The sequence below is a fragment of the Nematolebias whitei genome, chromosome 4 (genome assembly GCF_014905685.2).
Source record: "Nematolebias whitei isolate Nwh7 chromosome 4, NemWhi1, whole genome shotgun sequence".
Taxonomy (NCBI): Eukaryota; Metazoa; Chordata; class Actinopteri; order Cyprinodontiformes; family Rivulidae; genus Nematolebias; species Nematolebias whitei.
In genome coordinates, this window is record NC_056501.1 from 55,130,700 (window position 1) to 55,151,531 (window position 20,832).

The 20,832-nt window shown below is 44.4% G+C and overlaps 1 protein-coding gene across 1 annotated transcript in view; it reads right to left on the bottom strand.

Annotated features, from left to right (window-relative positions):
- LOC119408327 (fibroblast growth factor 4-like) overlaps window positions 1-13,933 on the bottom strand; it is a 121,638-nt gene extending 107,705 nt beyond the window's left edge. Inside the window, exon 1 of the mRNA XM_037675124.1 lies at window positions 13,642-13,933. Coding sequence (XP_037531052.1) covers window positions 13,642-13,933 — 292 coding nt within the window. The remainder of the gene's footprint in view (window positions 1-13,641) is intronic.
- Window positions 13,934-20,832: the final 6,899 nt, after the last annotated feature.

Genomic DNA, 20,832 nt, shown 5'->3' on the forward strand with positions numbered 1-20,832 from the left:
TGCCCACACAGTGGTCAGTAGAGCCTTCTCACAGTCTGAATACCTTAGTTCAGGGCCTGCCATTGTTTTGCTGGCGTAGGCCACAACACGCTTGTCTTTGTCGTGTATTTGGTACAGACCTGCACTTATGCAGTGAGTTGAGAAGCCCACTTCCAAGTAAAACTCTTTGTTGTAGTCTGGGTAGACTAGACATGGGGCTAACTTGAGCCTGTCTTTAAGAGCGTTCATTGCCTGCTGCTGTGTATCAGTCCAGACAAATGGGACGTCTTTCTTTAAGAGTTCAGTCAGTGGCTTTGCGAGGTCCGCATAATGCTCTATGAACTGGCGTGAGTAATTACACACTCCCAGAAAACTCTGTAGTTCTTTGAGATTGGTGGGGACTTTGAGGTTGTCTAGGCCTTGGGTGCGAGTCAATTGTGGTTGTACTCCGTCCGGACCTACTAGGAGGCCAACGTAGTCCACCTTAGTTCTGCACCACTGGCACTTTGACAGTGAGATTTTAGCACCAGCAGTTGTTAGCTGATTTAGGACGTGGTCGATCTCAGCCAAATGAGAGTCCAGTGTTGGCTGCCTCAAAAAGATGTTGTCCACGTAGATCAGTGTCCCACGCTCGTGAGCATCTGGACATGCTTTGTTCAAAAAGATGTTGAACTCTGCAGGTGAGTTAGCGTAGCCAAAGGGACACCTGGTAAAGGTGTATTGTCGGCTGCCAAAAGTGAAAGCTAGTTTGTGTTGGTCCTTGGCGCGCACAGGGATGGTCCAAAAACCAGAGGCGACGTCGAGGGTAGAGAAGTACTTACCATCGGTGACCTTTGGCAGTTCCTGTTGGAGCTGAGTCATTGGCCACCTGGATAAGGGGACTTGTTTATTTAGCTTTCTGTAGTCTATGGTAAGTCTCCACTTACCATTTGGTTTTAAAACTGGCCATAAAGGCGCAGAGTAGGTGCTATTACATTGTCTGATTATACCTTTGACCAAAAGGTCATCAACGATCTCCTGGACAGGCTGATGTGCCGCCAGAGGGATCTTGTATTGTCTGACAAATGTTGGTGGTGCGTTGGGTGGGGTTGGGATGCTCACTGTGTGGAGTGAGGTCAACCCACAATCTGTTGAGTCAGTTGAAAATGACTTTTCATATTTTAAAAGAACTTGGCGAAGTTTGTCCCTTTCTTCATCAGATGTCAGAGCGTCGGCTTGGGCGACCACCTGTTCAATCTGTGATGAGACTGATAAGGGTTCTTGCTCTTTGGGGAGCTCCAACGAATCCCTTTCTGAGTTGTCGGACCTGTCTATGGGTAAGACACCATAGGTTTGAGGTCCTTGGTCGACGTCATCGGTTGAAAAAAGAGCTATGGCCTGTGTTGGTTTTGTGAACCATACTGGCCCAGTTTCTCGACTTGGTACCAGGTTATCTGGGAGTCCTCCCAGAAATGGAATGCCAAGTTCAAAATCATGAAAATCAGTGGAAATCAACCATCCTAGCGTAGTGTTTTTTGGGATCATCACCTCATCCGTGCCTGTGTTACACACAGCAACAGATGTGGTCCTGGAGTCAAGGCTCACTTGGTTCGTGGCTTCCACGGACAGTCCCAAGTTGAAAAATGCAGGAGAAGGTTGAAAATATGCCTGTTTATGGCGAATAGCTTGTCCAGCTACGATGTGGATTCGCACCATTAGGTTAATCACCTGAGGTGGTACTGTGGTGGTTTGGTTGCTAGCAACCTGGCAGGCCTCTGGAATGGTCTGCCCAGCCTTAAGGTTTGCTGTGTCTAGCACAGGAGGATCCTTTGAGGCTGGTTTTAGGGACCACAGCACCTTGTTGATGGTGTCCACATGGACACCCAACGTTACCAAAATGTCAGAGCCTATGTAGGTTGCATGTGGTAAGTTTTGGATCACGAGAAATGGGTGAACCAGTTCTCGTTGGTTCCAGTTTAGTTTTAGGTTAATGACTCCTTCCGTGGTCATTACCTGTGAACTATTGGGAACTAATGGAAAGCGGAAAGCTTTTTTAATTAGTTCTAGATCCACGTGTTTGTGAACCAAGGTTTCATAGAAAGCTCGGTTAATTGCTGATTTATCTGTCCACAGAGACAGAACAGCATCGTTGGTGTGGGATCCTTGGATCTCTACACCTTTAACTACCAGTGGTAGGTAGTGTTTGGTGGACTCTGACTGCTCCAGCTCACAGAGGAGGCTTTCTTGTTGGGTCAGAGTTTGGACCACCGGGTGGGTCTCTTTGGTTTCACATGATTTCAGAGGAATACTCACCGGGCTCGTGTCCTCGGCTGAGGAGTCCTTTGCACCTTCCGCGGTACCTGCTGTTAGGCAGTCTGTGTTACACTCAGGAGGCATTTCTATCGGCAGTGGTTTGCTCACCTTGGCCCACATCGTCTGATCACTATAATCTATAATCGCGTCGAAGCGATTTATAAAATCCTGGCCAACCAAAAATGGGAATGACTCAACACTAGACACGTGTACCGGGTGGTATAGTGTCATTCTGCCAATCTGTATGTGAACCATTGCTATAGCTGTCAGGGTTGTCCTCTTCTCTGAGAGACCCTGCATTTCTATAGCACATTCTGTGAGAGGTATTACCCTGTTAACACTGCCAGCGGCTGTCCTCAGCTCCTCGAACAGTTTAGCTGACATAATTGTTATGTCTGCCCCACCGTCCAGTAGTGCTTCATGTGTGAGGACTCCTTCGAGTGTTACTGACAGGTACGCCTTCTTGGCGACCCCCCTTCTGATAAAGTTACACAGAAACCTCTTAGGTTTTTTCTGACGTTTCTTCACACGCTCAGCCTTGTCTGTGTAATCTTGGTTTGTCTGAACCATCAGCACAGCAGTAGCTGTTTCTGAGTGTTCAGCTTGCGATGACTCGTCATCGTTTGTGTGTGAGTTCACCCCCCCCTTCTTCCGATGAGGGGTTGTTGGAGGCAACAACAACAATGTCTTGGTGTGTTCCACCGACATCTGTGATGTTGTCATTCACGCCCTCAGACTTAATAGCGATTACATCACTACATAGTGCTCCAGGTTGGTTTCCCGTGTCAGTGTGTTTCAAAGTTTCTAACAACCTGCGTAGTTTCTCTGTCTCTTCCGAGCTCAGAGGTGTAGGGCCTTGTTTCTGGAACCTTTGTGATTTTTTCGCCTCGGGTCGTTTTGTCCGAGGTGGAGGAGGGTTAGGTACGTCATTTGGGGGTTCCTTTTCGGACTTCCCCTGATAATATGGGTCACCTTGGTTCCCATATCTCTTCATCCTATGCACACCCCACTTACGATAATCACGTTCATCCTCTGGGATTAAATTCAATCCCTTTAGATCTTTTTTGTCCCAGCGTGCACCTTCCCTTTGTTAGTTTGAAAAGACTGCTTTTTCTCGCCTTTTTTAGGAGGGGGAGGCGACACGCGCCGTCCTTCCAGTTCTAGCGAATGGGGTTTAACCTTTACACCAGGAAACACCTCTATGGGCGTCTTAACATGAGAACAGGCCTCAAACACATTCACAACACACTGTTTAATCTCATTGATGGATTTTTCTTTGAAATTAGCCATCATTTGTACTGATGTTCTTGTGTCAGTGTGGAGGTTTTTGCTGAAAACAAATTTAAAACCCTCTTCCTCCTCCATGCCGGTTTCATTCCTTTAACCAAAATAAGCCTGGAAGATTATTTTGTAATAAACTTTTGGATGTTCATGCTTCCCTTGCGTGACCTTGTCTGCAGCTGGAACCCACCAGGTCCCGTGCAGGGATTGTATTCTCTGATCAAAGCTTCACACAGAAGGTTGTAATCCCTTCTCGTGGCATCAGGTTGACGCTCGATAAAGGTGAACACCTCTCTGTCCGAAATGAGCCTTATCAGACTGATTTTATCTTCAACAGTAGCATTAGGATAACCACTCAGTCTGAAATCAAGATCATTTAGATACGCCTTCGTACCAGTGGACCCCATAGGCCCAGGAATAAAGCGTTGAACATATTTTGAGATTTTTTGAAGTTCGTCCATTGAAAGAGGAGCTCTCGACAGTCTCTCTTGCCAGCCTGGTAGAGGAGACCTGGACAGGTCTGTCCCTGCTCCTTTAGGTAAAGGTGGAGGTGCTTGTGATGGAGGGAGATTTGGGTCTGGAGCCCAGTGTGTCCCCACATTCTGTCCACGCCTCTCACTATTTTTCTTTTCTGCATGGCAAAGTTGTGTTTTAAGCACGTCTATCTCAGCTCTGCAGCGGAGCACTTGTGACATTGTCTCGTTGTAATCCCGTCTTAATGTAGAGCATGTTATGGAAACCTGTTCTTTGGCATCCCTGGCTTCAGTAAGTGATGCTGAAAGTGACTGTACTTGCTTGTTCAGTGAATCAATTTCTGCACGTGCGTCTTGCTGTAACTGAGTCATCTGTCCCAGATGTTTCTGAGTGAGGACCTCGTGTTCACTTTTAAATTGAAGGAAGCGTCCGTCAATTTCCTGAACCACCTCGATTTCCTCTGCATATTTTTTAGTCAGCACGTCATTTCGTTCAACCTCTTGGTCCAATCTGTCTTTGAGCAGCACAGAAAGTTTTGCTAACCGTTCAAGGCTCTGCTTTTTATTCTCTTTTACCGTGGCTCCTTCTGCTAAACTTCTCAGCTCTTCATCTTTTTGAGTTTCATCCATCCCTTCTAATGTTGTACCAATTACTGGGACTGTTAAAATATATAAAGCTCTCTGAATTATGTCAACTTGTTGACTGTCCTCTTCTGACTGGTGGGAGTCTGAAGGGTCAACGTTTTCCTCTGTCTCTTCCATTATCTTTTATTTAAAAAAATATATATAAACAGGAAGATGTCGTGTTTTAGGTCGTAAAAATAAATCAGAAAAGTTTCCTTTTTCTGTTATATTTACTTTTATTTAGTGTTTTAGCAATTAAACGTGTATTTTCTTTTCAGCAAATGAGTAAACTGATCAGCTCTGTGATTATTTTGTGACTATATCTCTAAAAAGTTGTGAATTATTCATTTAGCACCGTCTTCAGGATTTATCATTAAATGAAAAATTTTCTAGTAAACGCCTCTCTGGGCATAAGTACTTTAATCACTTTTTATATGTAAGACAGCAGCATAAACCATGCTTGAGCACCGTTTTATTAACTCAAAAATGCTTTTTAAAGAATAATAAAAACGTTCAATTTCACCAAAAATCCTAAAAACAAAATGAAACTGTCATATCGAGTTTCTGGCAGAAGGTGGCAGTATAACCTTATTTTATTTTAACCCAGTCACTGTTAGTGACGTCCACTAGGAGTCGTGATGACTTCCTGTGGCTTTGGTGACATCCGGTCTTTAGCCGTTAGCTTAGAATTAGCATCGGCCAACACGGTCCAAAATCAACATTTTATAGGCGGATTTACTTTCGATTCAGCGGTCGCTTCAGCGATTAGACTTTTAAGAGATGGATCATGAGGTCAGAACCAATTTTAAAGCGTTTTCCAACTTTAAAACAACAGAGAAAACTCTATATGAAAACGAGCTTCATTTCCGGGTCACGTGATTGAATCAACCAATGAGCAGAACAGCACCTAAAGAAGCCATCTTGGTCGCTAACAGCTAGCAACACGTAACACCATCCGGTGAGTTATACTCCCATTAGACCTCCAAAATGCACAAATAATTCTGGAAATGTATCGATCACCATGCAAGCACTTTTACTGAGACGGAGCTCAGTTCAACACAGCGTTCTCCCTTAGAAACACCTCATGTTCTGAGCTGGGTCCTACAGAACCGAGCCGGATCGGAACCACAGCCGGGTCCGGTCAGAACCACACAAAATTTCCAAGGTAAACTGTGCACAGCTTCAAATCAAACATTGCGTTCGCAAAGAAAACTTTGCACAGCTAATTCTGAAAACCACAGCATATTATCCAGCTCTAAAAACAGTGTTTTTCTTAGAACACCGACTCGTCCGAGCCGTTATCTAGAACCGAACTGGATCAGTACCAGAACCACACAGCTGATAACAGTTTCAAAACAGGGTAAGACATCTTCCCACAGCTGAAAACATATCACTGTATTTTCTCTGAGCACCACAGCTGAAAAACATTGCTTTTTACAGTCGAACAGAAATCTACACTTTTTAGCTTATAAGATCAGATATGCCAACATGTTCAATTCAAGTATTACACAAATAACACAGTCCATTCATGAGACGTACAATGGGAAATCATACGACCATGATTCCTCACTTGCAGCTTGAAACAACAGACATATCCTTAGATCTTAAATTAATGTCTGCAGGCTTTTAGCTTATCTTTACTGGCAGGGAAATATAGAGATGGAGTAAACTTTAAGAAGGAAAAGTGGATACTTAGGGTTAACTAAGATAATAAAGAAAAGATGGGGAGATATCTTGTTTGAAACCAGATAGCACGTTTCCCTGTGATTTCAGCTAGATGGTACCCGAGCGTCGACTCTTTACCTTGGTGGGGTTTCAGAGAGGCCTTCTTCTGGCGTCCAGCAAGGCTGAGTCTTTTTATCTCCAGGGATTTATATCCGCTTCTCATCAACTTGGGACCACGAGGCTGACTGGCCCAGCTTCCAAAATAAACTCCCCCGAAAGATAGGATTAAGTTAAGTGGAATTTCAGCAAACGTGCTGAACTCCTGAGATGTTGAATAGGTCTTTGGCGTGATGACCTGAATCAACGCTCCAGACAGGTGTCATCTTTCAGAAAATGACCACCGTGGACTTCACCCTTGCAAAGTCACACTGTCTTCCTTCTCAGCAGAACTCTCTGTTCTGAACTTTTGGAACTTCTGTTCTCTCTGGAACTTCTGTTCTCTTCTTCTCCGGACAGACCCAAAGATGCTGACCTATTTCTGGGTAACTCTTGATCGCTCTTCCTGCCTGGAGGAGAGACACCCCCCCCCCCCCCCACCCCCCAGCAGTTTCCATGGCCAACCCGATATCAGTCGCTGCAGAGTTGGGAACCACGGAGCGCTTATGCGTTCGAGAGCAACGAGGATGACTGACGGTTCTTCCTCCCGGACCTGGTCCAGGGTCCGTGATATCAGCAGCACTGGAGGGAATGCATAAAGGAGCATTTTTGACCACGGGCTGTGAGCGAAGGCATCCACTCCTAACGGTGGGTCGTCTCGTGGGCTCTATGAGAACCATAATTGACACTGGGCATTCTCCCGTGTGGCGGACAGATCCACTGCTACTCGGCCGAACCTGCTCCAAATCCAAGAAATCAGCTCGGGATGGAGGCTCTGGTCGCTGTGACGGGGACCGCCCCTCGACATGATATCCGCTCGCCTGTTCAGGATGCATGGAATGTACACTGCTCTGAAGGAGAGCAGGTTTTTGTGTGTCCAACACAACAGCTGTTTCGTGATGCGTAACAGTTGGGCTGAGCGCACGTCTCCCTGACGGTTTATGTAAACTGCCATCACCTTGTTGTCTGTGTGGATCAGAACATGCTGATCCCGCAGCAGGAGCAAAATGCTGAGTCATGTTTCAGACTGTGAAACATTCTAGCACATTTATGTGAAGTGACATGTGGTCCAGCCACTGTGCTCCCACTGCTTGGGACAGACACATTCTTCCCAGCTTGACAGGAACGCGTCTGTGAAAACTGAGATGTGTGACGTAGGCCTGCTGATGGGAACTCCCTCTGACAGAATGAGGGGGTTTCCCAGTGATTCAGATCGGTTCTCACGGAGGGGGGCACAAAAATGATCCGCCTCTTCTGGCACACAGGATCTATGTGCAGGTGGGCGAACCATCTCATGTGAAGTAGGCCCAGCAGAACCACGATGTGGGCTGCTGAAATCGTCCCAGGAGTTGCATGACAGGCAGAACTGTCACTATGTTACAGAGTTTGACACAACGGAGCTGAGCTGCCAGAGCTTCAGCTCTCAGCTGTGATAAACGGGCTCTCATTGTGGTTGAGTTTATCTCCACTTCCAGATAAACAATTGTCTGGGACGGACACACAGAACTTTTCCCCTTTATAGAAACCCCTGGTTTAGCAGGTGTAACACTAGCGTTTTGGTCTGTGTGACTGCTTCCTACCTGGACCAAGCTAATCAAAGCAGATCGTCCAGATAAAAAGAAGTCTCATTCCTGCCGTGTGTAACGACAGCAGAGCCGTCTCCACGCATTTCGAGAATGTGTGTGGGGTGCTTCAGAATAATGGAAAATGTGAAAAAATGCGCCCTTCAGATCTATGGAGGTGAAGTGAACCAGTCATTCTGGTGAAGTTCTCCAGCAGCTGTTTGATTGTCAGCATGTGAAATTGTCTCCCCTTGATCGAATTGTTGAACATGAACAAGTCGAGAATGGGTCTCATCCCTCGTTTTTTTTTTTTCAGAACCAGGAAGTAGTGGGAGGAAAAAAAACTCGTACTTTCCTCTCCGTTGGGAACTCTGGAAATCAGGTTTTTTGGTAAAAAATTCCTGAACTTCTGACTGGAGAGATGAGCTCTGTTCTGGAGAAGACAGAACAGTCTCTATAATCCCTCTGAACGGTGGGGGTTGAGCTGCGAACTGCAGCTTGGAACCCCTGCTGATCAGACGGTCCGTCCATCTGTCCAGGGAACACACTCGTTGCCACTCTGAATAACGCTCGGAGAGCAGGCACGCATTTTGTGTTGTGTCATGTTTCTCATGAACGTCAACCAGACTAAAAACCCTTACTACCATCACTCGCTCCGGAGATTCTCCGGGGGGAACCCAAGGGGGACTCCACCAGAAAAAGGCTGTATGTGCGCCTCTGTGCTGAGCCCAGGCTGCGGTCTCACATTAGAGCTGAGGTGAGGCGGTGCGCACTGAGAGGAGGCGTGAGCGCTTTCTGAGTGAGACGCCGTTTCGGTGGAGGCTGCAGCTGTCGTGGAGAAAACACGTTTACTCCAGCTGTGCTGTGATGGGCAAGAACAGCAGAAATTATAAACGGGCTCTGGCTGAAAACGAGGGATTTTACCAAATTCGGTCTGCTGAAAAAACATCATTTTAGCTGACGTGGCAGACGAGTGTTTTGTGATATTTACTGAACTGCGGTGCCATTTAAAACACTGTTTAGAGGTTACCGGCTCGTTCTGTGTGGAGAATGTGTGAAGAGAGGCAGCTGAGAGATCAGCTGATCTGACTGTCTCAGATGAAACTTTACTTTCAGAGATGTTTCTGTTTTATTTCAAAACATACATAGTCAAAAAACACACACATTCCCCTTAAGGAGCTGTTCCCTGGTGGAGGGGGCCGGCGGAGGAGCGGAGCGTGCAGTCGCTGCCGTGGCTGTGGAGCACCTCTGCTGCTGGCCAAGGCGGTCCCTCCAGCGGCCGGAGGGGCGGGAGGAGGACTGTGACATTACCAGATGGTGTACAGTCTCTGAGACCTCCTCGGACCCCTGCGATTTCTCAAGGATGGTCCTGAAGTTGGCCCCGAACAGTGCCTCTGGGGTGATGGGGCCCTCCAGCAGGACTTTCTGCAGCCTCTCGGAGAAGGATGGTGAGAGGCGGAGCCAGGTGGTCCTCTGAATCATGGTCATCCAGGTGGCGACGCGGAACAGGCAGAACGCAGAGGTGGCGCACATGTTTAAGATGACGTCAACGGCTTTACAGAGTGAGCTCTTTGTCTCCTCCAGCAGGTCTGCTTCCTCCAGCCTCTTTGAGATGCTGTAGGCCAGCAGAGCGATGTTGTTGTTCACCGCAACCACCTGGGATGTGCACTGGTGAACTCGGTTGGAGAGCTTTATCACCCTCTGATCATGCTTCCCTGGAGAGATATGTTGCCGGTCCATCCTGGAAGCTTTTGCCCCAAGTGCCTCCGCCAGACTTGGCTCCAGTGGGGGGGAACCGAGGGAAAAACACAGATCGGTAAAACCCTCCACTCTGGAGATGGAGGCGAAGGTGGAGATGGATGTCTTCAGCTTGCCGGGCCCAGCTGCAGCCTTGTTCCAGTGACGTCACAGCTGGACAGAGAGGCCAGATGGGATCAGGGCGACGAGCTGGGGCGGAGCCAAACCTTCCCGCCAGATCATCTGATCAGGGCGGAGGGAGGCGAGGGACAGAAAAGTCCCTTTGTGTTAGCAGCCTCCTGGATATGCTGGGCAGCTCCGAGAGGAGGGCACCGATGGCTGGGAGCGGTGTGGTCGCCGACGTGGGAAGACCCAAGGTGGCTGTGCATCCGCTCGGTCGCTCTTCTTCCATCACTACGCTCTCCAGGACGGAAGGGGCAGCGGGGTTGTTTCCAGCATCGCCTTTCTCTGAGAAGTCATTCGATTCACTGCGTGACTCTGCCTCAAAGAAAGGTGGTGGCGTCATCCTATGTATAGCGTCCCGCCACGGAATAAACACTCAGCGAAGCTGCTGCCTGGATCGCCTTTTTTGAGGAAATCATCCAATTCACCGCAAGGAAAAAACATTAGAAAAGGCGATGGTGTCGTCCAGCGAGTTGCGGCCCACCACAGACAAACACTCAGCGGAGCTGCTGCCAACAACACCTTTTTCGAGGGAATCATCCGATTCACCGCGAGAAAAACGTTAGAAAAGGCGATGGTGTCGTCTAGCAGGTAGCGGCCCGCCATGGAGAAACACTCCTCGGCACTTACCTTGAACAAGGCTGCTCATCTCTGCTTCTCCTCACGAAGGAAGAGCTCACTGGGACAGCAGGAGGTTGGCATGGTGGAGACCCAGGCATCCTTAGCAAAGGTTGTGCTGGACAAATAAAGCTGGACAAATATTCCTTCTTTGTTCTTCTGACCGTGCTAGCTAGCTGGCTGAAGAAAAAATGGGAGCCGATTGCCCGGTCTTACCGTAATATATACGGACCGGCGTGGACTAAAGTTTTCAGTGCTACGCACGACGGGATAAACCCACTAGCGATAGACTTAAAGGGCGAAGCCTATACGAAATAGAACTAACAGTTTTTCTATGCACACTCAATTCCCTTTTATCTCAAATAATGTTCACAAATTTGTGTAAATCTGTGTTAGTGGGCATTTATCCTTTACTGAGATAATCTATCCACCTCACAGTTGTGGCATACTGGTTGATTAGACACCATAATTCTTGCACAGGTGTGCCTAAGACTGATCACAATAAAAAAGGTCACTCAAAAATTAGCAGTTTTACTGGACTGAGGGGTCCAGAAAACCAGTTAGTATCTGGTGTGACCACCAATTGCCTCACGCAATGCAATACATTTCCTTTACATAGAGTTTATCAGGTTGTTGATGTGTAGGCTGGCCTGTGGAATGTTATTCCACCTCTTCAGTGGTTGTGCAAAGTTGCTGGATAAGGAACTGGGATATGCTGTTGTATGCGCTGATCCAGAGCATCCTAAATGTGCTCCATGGGTGACATGAACAGTAAGTAGGTTGGCCATGCAAGAACTGGGTTGTTTTCTGCTTCCAGGAATTGTGCACAGATCCTTCCATAATGGGGCCATCCATTATCATGCTACAACCTGAGGTGTGGATGAATTACACAACAATGGGCCTCAAGATCTCATCATAGTATCTATGTGTATTGAAAAGCCATCAGTAAAATGCACCTGTGTTCATTTTCCATAAGATATGTCTGCCCATACCATAACCCCACCATTGTCATAGGCCGCATGATTGACATCAGCGTTGACATCAGTGAACTGCTCACCCACACACAAGCCTTACTCGCAGTCAACCATCCACCCTCTCAATGATGAGGTCCAGGACTGGTGTGGTTACACTTGGTCTGTGGTTATGAGGCCAGTTGGATGTACTGCCACCCTCTAAAGTGAAAACTGGGATTCATCAGTGAAGAGCACACCTCTCCAACGTGCCATACGTCACTGAATGTGAACATTTGCCCACTCAAGTCAGTTACTATGACGAACTGAAGTCAGATGGAAACCCCACTGAGGATAAGCATGCAAATGAGCTTCTCTGAAAAGGTTTCTAGCAGTTTGTGCAGAAATTCTTTGGTTATGCAAAATGATTGTTGCAGCAGCTGTCCGGATGGCTGGTCTCAGAAGAGCTTGGAGGTGAAGATGTTGGATGTGGAGGTCCAGGGCTGGTGTGGTTACTCTTGGTCTGTGGTTGAGAGGCCAGTTGGATACACTGTCAAATTCTCTGAGGTTGTTTTCACACCAGATAGTCCGGTAGACTCGGTTTGGGACCAATATTCATGACCTTTTGTTTACATTTGAGCTGGTGTGTTTGCATTCACACTGCACTGTGCAGTCGAGTCAACCTGTTGAACCAACCTATTCCCCCGCTCGCCTGTGGGGGCGCTGCACCAAGAACTACTGAAAGAAACAACACAAAAACCTCTGAAGACACATCTTCTTCTTCTGGAAATAAAAATAAAAATGAAGTGGCATCAAGTTTTAGCAGTTTTAGGAGTTATATTTTGCCATTTTTCAAAAATGGACTTAGCATGAGCAGAAGATGAGACAGAAGACCGTGGAGAATATTGTTTTTCCACACAAGGCAGCTGACGGCTCCATATAAGGTAAAAGCAATGCGTGTTTGTTTACCCTGCGGAGCGGGCTCGGTCTGTTTACATTCACACTGTACTCGAACCGCGCTGGAGTTTGCTTCTACCGGACCGAGACCTAGGTTTTAGCCTGGGCCAGAGTTCGCCTTTTTGTTCCGTGACAGAGTTCGATGGTGCGTTCACACCTCCCCAAACGAACCAGACTTTTTAGGAAAACGAGCTAGAGTTCGATTAAAGCGGACTAAACAGGGCTGGTGTGAATGCACCCTGAAACACCTTTGGAGATGGCTTATTGTAGAGAAATGAACACTCAATTCACGAGCAAGATCCCTCGTGGACATTCCTGCAATCAGCATGCCAACTGCTGCTTCTTCAGAACTTGCAACATCTGTGTCATTGTGCGGTGATAAAACTGCACATTTTAGAGTGGCATTTTATTGTAGGCAGCCTAAGGCGCACCTGTGCAATAATCATGCTGTCTAATCAGCATCTTGATCTGCCACACCTGTGAGGTGGATGGATTATCTCAGCAAAGAAGAATTGCTCACTAAAACAGATTTACACATATTTGTGAAAAATATTTGAGAGAAAAAGGCCTTTGGTAGACCAAAAAAAAAAGGCTTCAATCTTTGAGTTCAGCTCATGAAAAATGGGAGCTAAAACAAAAGTGTTGTGTTTATATTTTTAAGTATATTTTACCTCAAAATATTATTTTCAAAACAATAAGAGAAAGGTCTTTCAAAATTGTCATATTTACCACAAAAGACAAAAACTGTCTCACCATCAGTTTTCTGCTGCTCGTAGTTCAAGAAATTTTAAGCAATGACAGTTTCCAAACAGAGACTGTTTAATTGAAGCTCATTTAGTCTGTTTTTGACTGCCTCTCATAGGAGTGAGACACGGGTGTTTGGTTACCATGGTAACCATACTGGCAGCAACTTTAATATTTCTTCTGATCTTGGTTCTCTTTACACTTCATCTAAGGTTCAGTTATCAAACAATTTTGATGTTTAAATTATTACAAAGTCAAAAAATGTCAGTTTAGAGTATAGATTGTTGACTCTTGCTTTGATTTTTTAATGAACATTATTTTGGTAAATTTTAGACACATATATAGTGTTGTGTTTGTTGACCAGTTAAATGTTAATTGTTAATCCAGTTATGAACGTAAGCTGAGGTCAGAAACACTTACTGTATTTGTTTTCCTCGTGTTCGCCCGTTATCCTCCCATTCGGCAGGACCTGAATGTGGAAGCCGATGCCCACATTACAGTAAAGCCTCCTGAGTCTTTTTATTCCCAGTAGGTATTGTCCTTCTCCAGCTTCCTCATCCGTTTTGTTCCAGGAGGCACTGCCGCCTTGCACCAGGGCTCTGCCACTGAGTCTGCTCTGTTCGTTACTGCTGATAGGTGGAAAAGTAGCAAACAACTGGCACGCGAGGACCCCATACAGGAACACAAGAAGCCTGGACCTGGACAACGACATCACTGATGTGCAAACAGCCCCCAAACAACACAGCTACAGTTTGGAAATATGTTTAGTCCAAATAATTGTTCACTAATGAACAAAAATTGTAATAAAATCCAGTTTGAGTTGATTTGATAAACACCATGAGCAAAATGCTTTGAATTCTATGCTTTTAAATGCATAAAGAAATGTTTTGGACTGCATATTTGAACATGTCTGAAGAGTGAGTCCACTCTGATTCTGCTTTGCCCTCTGGCTGATCCAGGAGAACGTCACTGGACCTGTATGTGTGTTGTATGACATCAGACACCACCCGCTGCCTTGTTTGTGTGAGTCACTGATGCACAACAATGCAAAATACATCAAATTTACAGTGACAGAGAGCAAAGAGACACACGTCAGCATGGAAACAATAAATACATTTAAAAATATGTCTGATAGTCACCGAGGAAAGAGGGATCCCTTTAAAAAAATGTTTTTTAAATAAATATTTATCTGTAAAATGGAAGTTTTGACCTTCTGAGTAGAACTAATATAAAAACAATATCAGGTTAACAATAAAATAAGTAATTTGAATCCCATCCATCCATCCATCCATCCATTTTCTTTACCCGCTTATTCCATTTTGGGTCACGGGGGTCGCTGGTGCCCATGTCCAGCAATCACTGTGCGAGGGGCGGGGTACACCCTGGACGGGTCGCAAGTCCATCACAGGGCCACATAGAGACAAACGAGACAAACAACCATTCACTCTCTCACTCACACCTAGGGACAATTTAGAGTTACCAATCAGCCTAACATGCATGTTTTTGGACTGTGGGAGGAAACCGGAGTACCCGGAGAAAACCCACGCATGCACGGAGAGAACATGCAAACTCCACCCAGAAAGGCCCCTGGACTGGGGTTTGAACCAGGGACCTGCTCGCTGAGAGGCAGCAGCTCTACCAGTTGCGCCACCGTGCTGCCTTAATTTGAATCCCCCACTCTTTAATTTTTTATAATGCTCAATGATTTGAAAAATAATTTAGGTGTCGTTTTCCATCTTGGTGTGGCTACATCTTGTGTAAGAAAGGTTCCTTTTGAAAATTGTGTTGCCACATCAAAATTCAAGAAGTCTATGTTTTATCAAGCAGAGAGCTATAATCCAACGGTTTTGTCTTTTCTTTTTGGAATAATAGTTTCTTGTTCTCATCCGAAATTGTTTTTACAGTTTGCTCACAGTCACACAAATTACTTTCATATTCTGAGCCGTACTCTGTAGTACTTCTACTACATTGAGTTGCAGTACTCTATTCTCCTTCCAAGTTCTGAGCTGACTTAAGGTCAAGTTGTCTTTATTGTCATTCACACCACACGTGGTACATGTGGTGGAACAAAACTATGTACACAGGGTCCCGGTTACATCCAACAAAAATACAAATTGTAAAGAAAAACAGTAATAAGATCTACGATATGAACTAAGAATAAGCTAAGCACTAGTAGTACAAAACAATGCGCCAAACAACAACAGCACGAATTACGAATTAATTTGGCTGTGGCTGAGTGGTTAGAGCAGTCGTCCTCCAATGCGAGAGTTGGGGGTTCAATTCCACCAGCAGCCACATGCTGAAGTGTCCCTGGGCAAGACACTTAACCTCTCATTGCCTCTGATGCATGTCCCATCGGTGTATGAATGCTCTGATTAGTCTCTTTAGAATGATTTGTTCAATTAGCTTTGTAGTGACCTAGTCGAGTGCTGTATGAATGGGTAAATGAAGGCACAGATTGTGTTGTAAAGAGCTTTGTGTATCTTGCCAAGATAGAAAGGCGCTATATGAGTACAATCCATTTACCATTTAATTAATTAACTAATTCTTAATTCTCATGAATTAAGAGGGTAATCTACAGGTTACTAGTATGATCCCATATCAGATCTATAATTTGTCTCAGTGCCCTTTTCAGAGGCTATCAGAGCTGATCTCAGAAACTCCAGATCAGGGGTGTCCAGACTTTTCCAGCATGGAACCCTTTTAAAAATGACCAAGTCAAAGTGATCTATCTGCTAGGCCCCATTTACACTAGAACAACCTCTGGAAACATTTGTTTTTTCAATGGTTATTGTGGGTAAATAAACAAAAAATGAGTGAGTTTACACAAAAACACTGTAGTTTCCATGTCAGTCGAGTTGCCAGAAAAGAAACTATGATGAACTATAGTACTGTGGCTAGGGCTGAGTACTGAACCGAGGTTCTTAAATGGCACCCACCGAACTGCATCGGTTGGTGTATGGATTGAAACGTCACTCTTTTTTCGGTGTCAAGTTTCAGTATTGGCTGTAACATGTCACGTGGTTTCAGCACGCAGGCAGGTAAAACACCAGACATTTGACAAACAGACTACGTGTTTACACCCAGAGCTGTATAGAGCTGCCCTACAGCTTGTATGTCTATGGTCGACAACACACGCAACTTTCTGCTTATGAGCAGAAACTGCTTATGAGCAGAAAGTTGCTCCATGTTTTTCTGCAAGAAGACAGACGGACAGCAGCCTCCACTTCTCCTCTCAGCATTAAAGTCAGTCTATGAGTGTTAAACAGAGTGAATCAACATTCCACGGCCCGACTACGCGGAGCTGTGTCTGTGTTTCAGCTGGTAAGTTTACGTTTGTTAACGTTACTACTGTAGTGAACTAAGCCTGAGGTCAAATCCTGACCTTAAGGACCTTATGGGACAGAAACTGTCATTTCATTGATTTGAATCCAGAAATACAGGTTGACCCATCCTGAGACTTTCTTTCTTGAATTGATCAAGTGAAAGAACACTCTCTTTTCTATTATCATTACTATTTTACAAATGTTTGATAATCAAAGTGTTTTAGTTCAAACCATTTTTAGATGTTGCAGTGAACTAATCATTTTTAATTAACTGTGAAACAGTAATAATGATTTTTAATCCTCATGCAAAGTGGAAATCATGTTGAGGTCTGTTACAGAGTAATTATGCATTTTCTGATTTTCTGTCTTTGAATGAGCAAGTGTAAGTTGGTCCAAGGTTGGAGTCAAATGCAAAACAAGTTGTTGGAATGAACTGTCATGTTTTTAAAATCCTCTCAGACGTAAATATAGAGGCTGGCACCTGTTTTCCCCCAACTCGTCTAAATATTCCTCTCGTCTGTCTGAAAAACATTTTCAATCTGTTCCATAACATTCTTGCTGTTTTTCTGACTCCTAGTGACCTCTTACGTCACAAGCACACCCCTGTCTGGTCGAAACGACCAATCAGGAAACTCCCAAATGAACCGGAAATAGAGCCCTTTAAATGTCGGTACTTCCTAGTTCAAACCAGTCGCTTCAGGCTCCGGCTTCAGTCGTTGCAGCTCCAGTGCTGGGAAAACGGGAAAATCCCGACATGATCCAGAGCTCTTCGAGTCTTTTGGGATTATGACATCTTCCACCTCTGAGTGGAACTTCTGACGGACTCCACTCATGTGAGTCCACTCGTGAGGTGAACCTGTGTCGGACGGAATACCGTCGCTACTTCGGACGATTCACAGCTGTTCCTACGGAGACGCTGAAAGGGTGCGTTAAATGGAACTTCGTACCAGGGAGACATCTCCAGGTAAAAGAGATTTATACCACCTAAGTGTACCGGGGAAGAAGCTGGGAAAAACCCGGAGAGTGCCGTTCTGATGCCGACACAAACATTTTCCCTCGTCCATGTTTTCATCTCCCTCCCTCTAAACTTCATCTTTCAATCTTTAACATTCTTCTATCTGCTAGAAATCATTCCAGATATTTTTAGAAGTGTCTGTTGTACAGCTGGAAGCAAAGGGAAACAATCGCTGTATTGTTTCCTCCTTGTAAAACTAGCCTAAATAAGCTGTTGTTATTTTCAATTTTTGCCAATTAATGTAAATGTGTGATGTGTTAAACTTGATTCTGTTAATAAATGACCACGTTCATTTTGATGGGTCAAAGATAATTAACGTCTCACGTTACGTTTTTAATTATTCAATGCACGATATTATCCAGTCCAGAAAAATGAAAGAATCCGTTTAATTTATGAATATATACAGCATATGTTCATCTACATCTGGTAGCCCGTGACAGGTTCATAAAATGGACTGTATTCGTGTAACAATTGAATTATCATGTTGGCATGAAAAGAGTGCAGATTGTGGCTGTGTGGAACGCAGCGCAGCTGAGATGCTTGGAGAAAATACAGCAATGCTTGCAGCTAGTGATGTTTTGAAAGCTGAAATTGAGAGTCAATGTGTCTTTTTGAGAGCTGAATTTGTACATCTGTAATGTGTGACAAAGTTGATGAGCTAAGGAAACGTTATTCTGTTTAAACTGTGGTCCAGGCGTGACTCTGGTCCGGCTCGGTTCTGATAAGTTCGAATGAGTTGTTTTAAATGGTTGGAAAGACGTTTTGAGACCGGAGCGCCGCCTCCGTGCAGCTGAGAGCTTATTCGTTACATTTTTAACAGAAAATGGTACATTTTGACAGTTTAAAAGACGAAAAGTTGGCCGGACTTGTTCAGGCTAATGCTACACGCTAGCTGGAAAAACGATCCGTGTTTGGTTGAAAACAGCTGAGTTGGAACGCTGTGATACGCTGAGAAGTGAGTGACGTGTCTGCGTCACTTCCTCTGAGTCAGCGATATAAGAACCCACCCCCGTTGCTGCTCTGTCATTGGTAGATTCAGTCACGTGACCCGGAAATGAAGCTCGTCTTCATAGGGAATTTCAATCTACTGTTTAAAGTTAAAAAACGCTTTAAAGTTGGATTCTGATCCGCTGCTCCGTTTCTTTGAAGCCTAATCGCTGAAACTTTGCCACATTTCAGTTTGAAATCCGTCATTAAATGGTGTTTTTGGACCACGCTAGCCTATGCTAATTTTAAGCTAACAGCTAACGACCGGATGTCACCGGATGCCACAGGAAGTCATCGCGACTCCTACTGGTCGTCACTAACAGTGTCTGGGTTAAAATAAAATAAGGTTATACTGCCCCCTCCTGTGGAAACTTGATATCACAGTTTCACTTCGTTTTTAGGTTATTTTTGGTGAAATTAGACGTGCTTATGTCTGTCAGACGCATTTTATGAGTTAATAAACGTTCTTCAAGCTGAATTATTACTGTTATCTTGCATTTAAAAAGTGATTAAGGTATTTATGCGTGAAAGGCATTTACCAAAAAATTTTTTATTCACTGGTAATTTCCTCTGATGGAGGTGCAAAATAAAAAATTAGAAACTTTTTAAAAGATACAGTACAGATATTCACAGAGTTGATAAAGTTTACTCATTTGCTAAAAGATAATGCACGATTAATTGCTAGATCACTAAATAAGAGTAAACTTATCAGACAAAGAAACTTTTCTGTTTAAGTTACCACCTAGAACAATACATCTTCTTATTTAATTTTTAAATAGGAGATAATGGTAGGAGAAGACGTAAACATTGACCTTTTGGACTCCCAAGATGTCATCCAGACAGCCTTATGTATTTTAACAAATCCAATTGTTGGTGCACTGTTAGAAAGCCTTGATGAAGCTCACAGAGCTGCAGAACTGGTGAGTTTATCAAAAGGAGCTACGGTAAGTGAGGATAAAAAACTGAGCCGTGAACGGTTAGCAAAAATTTCTCTGCTTCTCAAAGAGGAATTGGTCCATCAGGTTGCACGAAATGTCATGCTGTCTAGAGCATATGCATCTGAAAAGGAGATGTGTGACAAATTGATGGAAGAGTCTGAACTAGATGAACAGACACGTGTAGTATGACATATGTAGGATATATTCATACATTTAAGACGGGTTCTTCATTTTTCTGACTGTGTAAATGTCGTGCATTGAATTTAACAGAAATGTAACGAGAGACGTTATTTATCTTTGACCCATCAAAATGAATGCGGTCATTTATTTGCAGAATCAAAGTTTAACATCAAACATTTACATTAATTTGGCAAAATATGAAAACAATAACATGGCTAGTTTCACAGGAAGTGGGACAATACGGCGATTGTCCTCACTTCTCAGCAGAACAGACAGACATCAATCACACGGCGGTGATTGAGAACTTTGCTTCAGACATTTCTAAAATATCTGTAATGATTTTAGGAGAAAGGAGAGTTTAAGATGGAAAATGGAGATTTATCTTACAGAGAGATGTGTGAGAGAATTTATCTGTGGTAACCAGAACGGGCACGCTCTTTCAGATCTCAGCTTGGTCACGGTACGCTTGGTCGAAATAGAACTTTTACCTGGTTGATGATAGATCAGGTCGGCGTGAAGTCCTTCTTTTGACTCTTTCAGCGTCTCCGTTGAGAACAGCTAAAATACTTCGAGAGTCGTGCGAGGTTATCCAAACAGAAGTTATAATTCCCAAAATCGTCCCTGCATTCTGGGTTCAAGAACTCTGAACTCCTTCAGAGCTCTACTCCTTTAAGCTCTTTTCATCTCGTCGCGTCTCTCTTCGACAGAGACTCGACACAGACATCAGACCTTTTTTTGACACTTCTCCAATGAGCTGCATCCGAGAGGGCCTTGAACTAGGAAGTTGCCACATTTAAATGGGTCGACTTCCGGTTCATTTGAGAGCTTTCTGATTCGTGGATGGACCAGAACAGAGGTGTGGTTTGTGATGTAAGGTGTTATCAAAGTCAAGGACAGAGATTAAGTTTGTTTAAAACAGACAGAAAGATTATTGGAGAAAACCAGTCTCAGTGGCGTCTCTTCTCCTAGTATCTTCTGTAAAAGTTAAACATGACATTTCTTTTCAGTAAACTTTTTAGTTGACCGAAACCTGAACTTTAACACACTTACAAACTTGCTCATTGAAGACAGAAAAATCAAGAAATGCATATTACCCTGATTTCTTCTTTGAATGAGGAATAAAAATCATTACTTACTGTTTATGTAAATAAAAATGAGTAGTTCT